The sequence below is a fragment of the Gymnoscopelus microlampas genome (assembly GCF_963454915.1).
Source record: "Gymnoscopelus microlampas genome assembly, chromosome: 13".
Taxonomy (NCBI): domain Eukaryota; kingdom Metazoa; phylum Chordata; class Actinopteri; order Myctophiformes; family Myctophidae; genus Gymnoscopelus; species Gymnoscopelus microlampas.
In genome coordinates, this window is record NC_139950.1 from 37,654,289 (window position 1) to 37,666,352 (window position 12,064).

The window sequence follows — 12,064 nt, forward strand, 5'->3', positions numbered from 1 at the left end:
TCTAAGAATAAACCCATTTACGGCAATTTACTACTGGAAGGAGGAGGATCGGACCCAAAGGTTGTTAAAATGTTTTGATTTGTTCTCATGAACTCCCTGGTCGTGAACAGTCATCACTCTCACTTCGAGGGTTATTTGTATTTATCTTCAAACTCCTGTTAGACTACTTCTTGGGCACTGTTTCTGGGGTGTTGACTTGATTGTGGCTTGCTTGCACAGAACCTATTGTCACATGTCATTATCTTTTCTTCCAACTGAGGCTTTTGTATTTTCTCTCTAACCCTGATAGCACCATGCAGGCTCTTTGCACTATATTTTAAAGGCGTTGACGTGACTTTACCGTGTTTGCATGGAACTCACAGGAAGTAAGTCACAGAGGGGGTTCGGAGGGGAGGTGCCTATATTTCCAATCATGCTCCCCCATGGAGGGCAGCGACCTCAGTAACTTGATTACTGTCTGTGTTATCATAAGGCATTCCGGCTGCTTTTAATAAACTAAGCTTTGCAGCACCTTTCACAATGAGGTCGGGGCTCAGCAAACATACAGTATCAGGTGTGCCTGAACTCTTGCTCGACGTGATGACTAAAGCCCTCTGTTATTTCATTGTTTTCTCCTGATATATTCTAATCCAGTGCTGGATGAAGAACAGACTATCAAGCACTGTATGTCAACCCCCCCTCACCCCCACCATTGTTTTCCCTTGTACTTGTAGTTTAGAAAACTTTTGCTGATTATGAGAACTATAAACACTAACCATTTTTAAATGTAAAAATAAATGAATCAATGAATTACAAAAACATTTTATATATATATATATATATATATATATATATATATATATATATATATATATATATATATATATATATAAATCACTATGGATGAGAAGGTCAACTATGCCTAATTTGCTAATTATTGTATAACCTTTTAAAAAGTTATTGTTACTATTATATATCCAGTTAAGAAGAAAAAGGCTGATGATATTCATGAAAAAGTAAAGACTTCAAGATCATATTCTAAGGATCACCCAGGGGGCTGGCTGGTGGAATTTCGTGCAGTTTCATATTTACAATAACCCCTGGCTTCCTAAGCTCTGGTGATAAGATATGTGTTGATTTGGGATTCTGTATGGAAACTATCGCAGATTCTTGAAACAGGTTCAAGTTTTGATGCAGGCCTGCTCCCACCATGAACTTACTGGCCCTCATGATTTCCACGTTTGAACATTAGTTTGACTGCACAGCCAGTGTAAAAGATTAGAATGAATTTATGGTCTGCAAAATAATTTGCTCTGGAAAATTCCCCACATACTTAAAACGTAATTTTGTCCAATGATCCTATTTACAATAACGTCAGTTAGGATTTGTAAGAATTTAGCATCGATAAGAGTGTTCTTTTCTTTGCCTTAGATACTTTCCACCACTGACTTTATACAGTACACAGTGCACATGGGTTAGTGGCAGCACAGAACTGGAGTTGGCGGTGGAGAGAGATTAAGTGCTTTGCTCAAGGGCACAAAAGGGAAAGTGTGGCGTCTGTCTGATCTCTGAAGTCAGTCAGACTGTCACATTCAGTAACACCTGTTAACACTTGCTGAAGGACAACACCAGCTGGAAACACCTGAGAAATCAAATTATGAAATGTGATCTGTCATCTATATGGTCCTTGAAAAACATCACAATCCATTGCATCCTGGGAATGTGTTCATCGCCAAAACAAAACAACACAACTTTATGAGACATTTTAACTACATTAACCGTGGCGTCCCTGTTTTGGGCCAATTCTCTAAAGAATGTGAATCGTTTTTCTCAATTTCTACAAAATATATTCAAAACTACCAGATCTATAAGTTCACAATGTGTCAAGACGGGTTGTGAGCTTGAAGCTAGGCTATTTTCTCGATTGGCGTACAACACATATAGGGTTTAATTGGTTAGATATTTCTACAGTCTATTCCCAGGGTTAAATCTGTTACTGTCTTTTGTGCTGGATTCTGCAACATTGAATTTGTTGTGAGTTTCATCTTACTACACCCAACCCATACAGGAACGAGAATAAAGCTATTTATCGCTGTTCTAAATCCTAAGAGTTCTCTGAACGAGAACAAAACAACCTTATCTTATACAAGGAGCCTTGAATGAAACTCTTCATTTTGTTCATGTAGCTGCAAACTGCACCTACCTCCACACCTTTGCTACCTCACCCCAACCACATGAACCCTCTGCTCTGTCATTGGAGCTCGTTTGAGTCTGGGACACGGTGTAAGGCTATACTTAACACAGGCTGAGTGTACGGCAGGAGCTTCTCCCAGCCTGGGGATTTATGACGAGAGCATTGCCTTGATGTGTCCACAACAAAGAGCCAGACAAGCCATGTCTTGTATGTTGTTGCAAACATTTTGTCACACACACACACACACACACACACACACACACACACACACACACACACACACACACACACACACACACACACACACACACACACACACACACACACACACACACACACACACACACACACACTATACAGAATAGCTGAAATGAAATGTTGTTTTGATAGAAAAGCGGTCTCTGGAGATCCATGGGGAACACTGCACTAACATTATTATTGTTTTTCAACAATAGAGTGACGGAACAGCAGCTTTACTTGGAAATCTGATGGCACTGTAAGTATCCAGCGATAAACAATATTCTCCTGTTATCTCAATGTACTGTACCTCAGTGGTTCTCAAACGTTTTCATATCAAGGACCGCCATTAATATGGATTTGGCTGTGGACCCCCATGTGAACATATTTTGTGCCAGGGACACGTCTATAGCCATAAGATTTGTGTTTTTTAAAAAAATACACGTTTTTTTTTAAATAGCTACAATATCTACAAGCTCACAGTCACAACACGTCACGCTATTTTCAGATAGCCTAAGCTTATAGAGTTAAAGTGGTTAAACTGATTTTAATGCTACAAGTTATCGGAATGAAAAAAAGTTAGCGAAAAAACATGGCCCCTCACGTATTAGGAGGGCAGTATGAGTTACCAGAACCAAGACCAGGTGTTTTCGATGAATCTATGGAGTTGAAGTTACAATGGGTTTGTATAGGAAGGAGTATATTTACATTTTATGAATATCTAATATATAAATACTGAATCAAGCAACTTAAAAACTGTCTGGGGTGCTCAAAAAAGCCTGAGTAGAGTAAAATGACGCTTGCTAGTGGTGACCCCCTGGGGTCCGCCGACCTCACTTTGAGAACCACTGCTGTAACTAATGGAGGCTGGAAGTAGAGTCCCCAGAAAACAGAAGTCACTGTAATCTGCAAAGAAAACATCAATGGGAAGCTCTCTGCTGAACCAACAGACTGAGAGCTACGGTGGAGGAAATGGGTCATTTCCATATGTTTACATCCAGCAGTCTCAGTGATAACCTTGTTGATAACCTGGGCATACTGGTCTCTCCACCCTCCACAGAGTACAGGCCACAGCCCTGCACGTGCATGCCTAACAAAGACCTAATTTATAATTTTCACTGTAGTATAGCTTCTTTGACTGACAATCAGTAAAGCTGCCATGTCATCAAAAGAGTTGAATGTAAAACTATTGTTCCTCATAATGTGTGAGGATATCCTTATCGCACACTGGTGTGACTCGCTGACGTGCTATAGGATTATACACCGAAAAATCCTGCGTGTTGATTTAACTCAGAGATTGCAAAAATGTACCCTTACAGATGCTCCTGAGAGTGCAAATATAGACCCATACAAAACAATTTTGACATGGTAGGATTTGACACTCAGGATATTCCTGTGTACAGCAGGTGGGATTATCTGGGTGCTATTTGGTTATATTCGACCAAACATACAGGTAGAAGAAAAAAGGTACAAAATATAATTTGTATAAAATGTAAACACAAGTACTGTATAAAAAAAAATCACACCCTGTGTGAAGAGAGTGGTGCCTTTGATGAGCCCCGTATTGACCCCCGTATTGATGTTGGCATCAATGTTTCTTTATTGGACATACATACATACGGACGGACGGACAGACACACAGACAAAGTCAGATATAGGAGTGGTTGGCACCACTCAAAAATAGGAATAATTACGATGAGTACTGATTCAGACAAATGTGAACAGTAGGCTATAGGACAAGCCATATATCTATTGCACAGACCACTTATACATGTAGCAATATTATGGTACAGTTTATGTACATTATTTATATTGGACAATGGACTTGGACATATTAGATATCTCCTCTATAAGTTCAAGTTGTGTATGTGTGTCTGTCTGTTGCAGGCGCACAGATACACTAGACATGTCAGTGCAAATCAGCATATGATATGCCCATATAATATGGACTGGACATGCCTGACGTCAGTGCAAATCAGCAATGATATGCCCATATATGGACTGGACATGTGTGACATCAGCGCAAATTGTTATGGCAACGGTAAACGCCAGCTCAAATCGCTGCTTTAGGCAAAGGTTTCTGTTGTGTGTGATGACAGACCAGAGCTCCATCAGTCAGAGACAGGGATAAAGAGAGAGAAAGGGAGGGAGAGAAAGGGAGGAAAGGATGGAGCGGGAGGGGGAGGGAAGGAGAGAGAGGGAGAGGGGGAGGGAGAGAGCCTATTTCACCCATGCAATAACTCGGTCAATGTTGGGTACCAAAACCTGAACATGCTGATCGACGCGTCACGACTTGCAAACCAGCCACGTTATCAGATTGTGGTACAGAAGGTACATGCGTATAAATAGAATGTATGCAGTGCTAATACTAGCATGTATAGTATTAGTAAGCAAAATCAATACAATGAGGCATCTGACAATGGTACCATCTTTATGTTCATCAAATTCACTTCAATTAGTCAACGAAAATGGCATTCAAAGCTGCAATGAAAGCATAAGAATCAGTATCGATCATTGCTACCAATTTCATGCACAGCTGCTAAGCTGTTTTTCTTCTTTTTTTCATTTCCCTCCCTTTTCTAAAAGAATGGCATAAACACTTAATCCAAAAGCAAACAAAAACACATGTGCTGTGTTCCAGATCACAGACTTTCACAACATGGACGAGAATGCACTCAGATACCGAGAATGCAGGATGTGAAGTGGCAATAAAGAGACAACCATTAAGTCCGTTTCATTTCACACACATATATATGACCCTGTGAAATGTAGCCACTTTCACCTGGGGGTCAAAATGTTAAAAAAATGTCGATCTTCAAGCTCACAATGTGTCATGATAAGACGCGTGATGTGCTTACATAGCTATTTCTAAACGTTTTGTAAAAGGGCTTAAGTGGTTAATTCAAGTTTTGTCATACAACCATGTCGCACATTGAAAATAACAGATTTTCAACGTGACGCATTTCAAAATATAACATCCACATGTGACAACATTGACAACATCCACCACAGCTTTTGAAGACAGATGAGAGACTGTAGCTGCAACTGTACATTGAACTGTGTGCCATATTGTCCTGTGTTGGATCACTCACTACTGAAGATATAGTACTGTATAACGTGACCTCATTATTCCATACATGTGTTTTGTGTGTACATATGAATTAGGTACCTGTACATACCTTTAAAACAAACAAGCCCACTCCTATTTATGGAAGTAATACATCAACCATTCAATCAGCTGCCTTAGCATGCATTGTTAACTACACGGTCAATCATTGTTCTTGCTTTTTACATGAGTTTCAGCTACAGTGATAAAAGTGTGAAGAATGTGAAATGGATGAAGATATACAGTATTGTGAGTGGAAAAAAGCTAACTAGCTACCACTTTCCCAGGGTCAGGTTGACATAACATCTCTAGTCTGGACAGTGGTCTTTTAACCACTTACAGTATATAATAATAGCCCATCTAAAAGCTCACAACATTTTGCAATGCAAGCTTGTAGATCTGTTTTTGAGAATACAAGAACGCTCGCCCCAATACACGCTCGCCCCGGGTCTAATCCCGCAACCTTAGAGCGATCGCCACCAGGTATTCCTAAACGTAACCTCAGTAAAACTATGCCTAAAGTTTACCTTATTCCTAAACGTAACCTCAGTAAACTATGCCTAAACCTAGCCGTATTCCTAAACTTAACCTCAGTAAAACTCTGCCTAACCCTAAACGTATTCATAACCTTAACCTCAGTAAAACGAATACAAGAATTCAAGAACCGCTGGGGGCGAGCGGTCCGCGAAAAAATGGGGGCGAGTGTGTTTTGGGGTGAGCGTTCCAGTTACCATTTGTTTTTTAAAACATTTTTATTTGTAATTTTCTTTGAAAGACATGTCCAAAATAGGGATGCCAGGTTCAAAGTGGTTAAAGAGCCAGAACACAAGGTGATCAATGAAACAAATAAAAAGCTGTCAAACTTGCATTCTGTCTTAGATATTCAATTTGCTCATGCGTTATGTGTTAAAATAATTGAAATAGGGCATAATAAATGGCAGATGGGTATCTGGCTTATTTTGTCACTTTATCAGTTGAATTGCAGCTACTGGTCCAAAAAAATGTATTTACCAAAATTTTGTTTCATAAAAAGTGATTTGAAATCTGTAAAGTTTGCCTCCAAAAAATGTAAATAGCCTACATTAGAGACCATCATGACAAATACAGTAGTTTTTTGGAAGGAAACTTTTAAGTAAGCTAATCTTTCTCCGTGTTTTGTTTGTGGGCATTTTGGATGGCGATATAAAGGGCATATGGTTAGTGTGTTGTGTTTTTTTGCAGGAAAGCTAATTCGATTTTCACTGGGGATATTGTGTTTGTACAGGAAATGTAATATTCTCTTGTTTTAAAAGCTACAATGTTGCAGCTCCAGGCAACTCAGGCTGGTTTGGTTGGTCTCAATCTATCCCACATGTCAAGCCAAGATTAGTTTAGAATTACTAGGTCGCTTGGATGAGAATGTTTTACGATGGATACTTGACATATATCGATTGATAAATATTTCTGATGCTTTTGTATTCATTGTAAATTACTTTTTATTTTAATTTTTGTTCACTTTGCTTAAAATACTGCACTACGATACCATCACTTTCAGTAGTTTCAGATTTGAATTGAATGCATTAAATTGTTTGATGAATAAGTGGAATTTGTAAATGAAGAAAAGGGAAAGAAAAAGGAAATGCCCGCACACAATATACTGCTCTCCTCCTGCTCTTTATTTAACCAATTGTTGGTTGAATATATATATTTTTTTTAAAGGAGAGCAGTATATTGTGTGCGGACATTCCCTTTTTCTTCACTTGATAATTTTTGGGTCCAGCACCGTGTTTAAAGGACTGTGGGGATGTGCATATCCTACCTTTTTTCATGGAATTTGTAAATGCTTTGAACCCCCAACTGAATTTTGTGTACATTGTGTACATTGATTCCACAGTGTACATTGATTCCCTGTCCATCTGTTACCATTATAGTTTCATTGTGAACTGACAGTTTATCAACAGTTTAATGTCTAGTACATTTATTTACAGCACCATCTTGTGGATAGATATTGACCCAGCAAATATAAACCCTGGCACACAGTGATAGGAACCTTGTGGAGTTGTTTTCTGCAGAGTTAAGTGCTGATTGTAAAAGAATAAGTATAAGAGTAGACTCTTGAGAGTGTACAAATGTAACCAACTGGACCCGTAAACATTTGTTCACCCTGAGAGTCAACCACTTAAGCCTTATATACTTCGTCTTACGACAAATAGTGAAAATAGGCAATCTACAAGCTTGTAAATCTGCTATAACCACTTGAACAGTCGTATGCAACCATATTCTGGGGGGACGGTTCGGAAAAAATAGCAGATCGACAAGTGTTGCGACGCGACAACGCGTCGCAACACGACACGCTGTGAGATTGTAGATTGACTATTTTCTGCAAAAGACATTTGGTGAAAAGGAGGGGAAAGTGCAAAGCCATCTTGAATTTAAAAAAGTGGTTAAATGACCAAAGGATTTTACAGTGAGGTTCTAGATCTGCAGAATCTTTCATAGCTAGTATTCATAGTAGTAGTATAACACTAACTTGATCATGTTTCTACAAATTGTCTGTGGTCCTGTACAAATCAAAGAATCAAATTGATTGCTACATTAACTCAAGTATTCACCAATATAAATGTACATTTCTTTATATACCGCTATTGGCTCAGTGAGCCAATATAAATAAATGAGCCAGGCTCACTAATCATATTTTTCCTTTCTCCTCAGTCACCTCCATCGTATTATGCAGTGGCAGGACAAAAAAAGATCTACAAGCTCACAACAAGTTGCATTAAGCTTGTAGATCTGCTATGCATCTATTTTGTTATGTAGGTGGCCAGAGCCAGAAGCCAGGAGCAAGGTCAAGGCTAGACAATGGCCTTCATCATCATCATCATAACCTTTATTTCAACTCTGACTACAGTTGAGGGGCAAGCCCTCATTCTCAATGTACACAATAATCAACAGGTAGAGAAATTAATATACAGCAATATTAAAAGGCCTTGTCATGACCTTTAAAAAATAAAATCTTGTGGAGCACTTTGTAATCGCTCGTCTGAGTTTTACCTACTTAATATTTACAGTACTTAACTTGCAGTCACTCAATGGAGTTCATGTTTCACTTTTACCCATAACCGATCTCAGTGCTTTCACCATGCACTTAGCTCCATCTAGTGTAAAGACCATGAACTACGATCAGTACTATGAGAATCAAGGTTGTTTTCAGTCCCTGTTCCTGGGCTGCTTTTACTGTTATAGCTTCTGACTGTGTGCATAGTTGAAAATAAAAGCTGCATTTAAGCTCTAGTTTAGTTCAACTTTAATAATATCCCTGTAAGATATTGGTGCATCATTGAATACAAGTCAACAGGCTTGTTGACTAGTTGAGTTTGCATTCTTGGAAAATGTTAACTATTCATAAAAATGCACGAAACTCAGTAATATAGATTATAAATGCATCAAAGTCAGAAACTGTTGGGGTGCCATTTTCATTTTTACAGCCTGAATCATGTGCATTTTGAAGTGAGAATACTTGCTAGAAAGAAAAGTACTGTACTAGTTTGGAAAACAGACCATATCAGATTTTGCTAGAAAAAGGAAAAGCAAGAATCGTATCCAAGTAACAGACAAGGAGATAATGCAGGATGGGAAGGGGACGCAACTGACGTCACACGAAATCACCAAGTAGGTATACAACAATTATTCACAATATCCACAATGAATATTGTCTGAATTATGCAGTGGTGGTTTTAGGGCCTGCATGGGCACATTACTGTAGCTCCTACAAAACATCCTTTTATACAGCTTGAAAACATCTATGACCGACATATAATCTAAAGCCATGGTCACGTCATACTGTACCCATAAGGCCACTCGGGGCCATACATGTCGGGAACGATGCAAGTCTGGAATACATGCCCCACCTGTTATGCAATACCTGTTATCTGATGTACTCGTTGTACCTGTTGTCAGCTCCACGCACATTGCGTGCTTCGTGCCACAGCTCTTCTAATATCCGTTTCTTCTTTTTATAGGGTTTTATGGCAGTTGGCATCCTTATTTGTTGCATTACCCCCCCCCCCCCCCCCCCTGTTTATCCGAGTACCCCTGCTTACAATATATCCCACAAAACGTGTTTCTTTTATCTTTTATAAATCAAAAAATGATATCCCCTGCTGCACTAATTATCTTATTATTAAAAGTCAATCCTTCTTGACCTTCTGGCAATGACCACATAAAGCTCCTAGGATGTTTGCCAATCAAATTAAACTTGTTATGATGACTCTCTCCTACTTCCCATACTGTACATTCTGTCCTCACACACTTTTCTTTGAATTTGATTAAAGAAATGCCTTCCTATTGCCATTCTTCCATATTGTGGCTTTTGCCTACTTTCCTGGGACAGACACACACACACACACACACACACATACATAGATGTTCCGTGAATTAATAGGATAAGATACTCGCCAGAGATTGCTTAGAAAAATTCAAGTCTTTTCATTTTTCCCCCCTTTTTTTGAGCAGTTCCACTAGGAAGTTTCTCTTTTGGCCTCTGGTACTAACAATTATAATGACGCTCTGGAGATGTAGTTGACTGTGGCTGTAGTAGGGCCGGTCTCATCCCTCTACAATCCTACGAAGGATGGCACCCAGGGAGCCCTTGGCTATCTGGAGAGGAGTCTTCTCCTCTTTGTTTTCAATATAGATACTGGCTCCATGTTCAACCAGCAACTTGGCTGCCTCCACACGTTCCTCATCGCATGCCAGGTGGAGTGGCGTATTCCCTTGTGTGTCCTGGATGTTGGTGCCGGCGCTTTGTTTGAGAAGCAGCTGAATCAGCTGGGAGTTGCCCTTGGCTGAGGCTCTGTGCAATGGAGTAGAATGCAACTTGTCCATGACATTAGGGTCTGCACCATTCTCCAACAGCACCAGAGCTATTTCATATCTGTCTTTAGAGGCTGCATAATGCAGAGGGGTGCAGCCATTCTGATTTACAGAGTTCAAAAGAGCTCCTTTGGTTATCAGAGATCTCACTATGTCCTCTCTGCCTGCAGATGCAGCAATGTGAAGAGGAGTCCAAGAGGCATCATCTTGCAGATTCACTTCAACACCCACATCCAAGAGAAACTGCACTATGTCGGTGTGTCCAGCCGAACAGGCCCAATGGAGAGCGGTTCTATGATCCTGGTCTGTTTTGAAGGCAAGTGTTTCATCTATTAATATGCATTGCTTGACTTGGTCAAACTGTCCCTTGTAGGCAAAATCGCAGATCTCCACATTTGAAATTGAACCCTCCATTAGAGAAGTTTATCTTTTTCAGTTATCAGAGTTCTCTAATAGTTTCAATATCTGCCGTTCTATGAAAAGGGCATCTACCAGGAGGACGAGGGCTCCCGCTTCTTATGGCCTCCAGGTACTAACAACCAGTACCGACGTCATAGTAATGTCTTGTGATGTCACATAATGTCATACACGTAATCCCTTTGTTGTGTGATGTCAAAGATGAGCAACTGGCGTGATGTCATATCTGAGTCTTGTGATGATAGCTCCTGTAGCATTTTCAAACTGCTCAGTCTGGTGTTCCGTCTATTTTCATTTCATTACACAACCCCATGGTTTTGTAGATTTATTTGAGTATAAGCAGCTATTTTCAGATTCGCTTTAAAATAAAGAAAGTAATAAGAATACCTCAAATTGACACCCTCCACCACCAATCAGCTGAGCCATTGGACTGACAACCACACAGCTGGAAATAAAGATTCTACAGGGATTGTTGTTGAAATAAATGTGTGACAGAAGGAATTGCCGAGCCGGCACAAAACAAAAGGGACGTTTTTCTTATGACAAATTGAAGGCAAGTAGATAGTTTTGGTTATGTGATTAGTGGTAAGAGTAAGAGATTTTGATTAAACTACAACGGGGCATAATGTCAACCACTAAAATGCATGTTTTTACTGCAATGGCAGATATACAAGTGCAAGAGCTGGTCAATTTGCAAACCCTTGCAAAATCTTCTAGGAACTATAAGTTTTGCCAAATATTATACAATCACAAATCTCTTGAGGGGCCAACAAGTTGACATACCGTCACTAGGGATGGGCAATATTATTGATATCGCGATATATCGCAATATTTCATTTCGCGATACTGTATCGATACTCCAGTATCAATATCGCGATTTTTTTTTTAACAAAAAAAAAATTGGAAAAAGAAAATACAGGCTTTATGAAAAACATTCAAAGAACCTATCACAGATCTGCAGCTACTCAATATGTAGTGTATATATAAACAATATGTAGTTGTGATATATGTATCATATCGCAATATATTATGATATCACAATATATCGCAATATATCGCAATATATCGCAATATCGTGATACGACCCAAGTATCGTGATGCGTATCGCAATATAATCGTATCGTGACCCAAGTATCGTGATACGTATCGTATCGTGAGATTGTTGCCAATACCCATCCCTAACCGTCACTAAGACAGTGATACTGAAATTGAAAAGACCTTCGTACATACCATTAGCAGTAGCAACTGTGGGCAGAAAAACCTCCAAACTCGTAAAGACA

At 39.4% G+C, this 12,064-nt stretch overlaps 2 protein-coding genes across 2 annotated transcripts in view; both read right to left on the reverse strand.

The window, feature by feature from the left end:
• The window catches only part of LOC311058965 (uncharacterized protein), a 54,811-nt gene extending 42,747 nt beyond the window's left edge, over positions 1-12,064 (reverse strand). The window contains exon 1 of the mRNA XM_084076530.1: positions 12,015-12,064. The gene's annotated coding sequence lies outside the window, so the exon portion shown is untranslated. The remainder of the gene's footprint in view (positions 1-12,014) is intronic.
• On the reverse strand, positions 10,063-10,781 carry LOC311058212 (uncharacterized protein; the record flags this gene model as incomplete). The annotated part of the gene is made up of 1 exon (XM_084075577.1): positions 10,063-10,781. One exon carries the CDS (start codon positions 10,779-10,781, stop codon positions 10,101-10,103), a length of 681 nt encoding a protein of 226 aa, XP_083931703.1. The 3' UTR covers positions 10,063-10,100.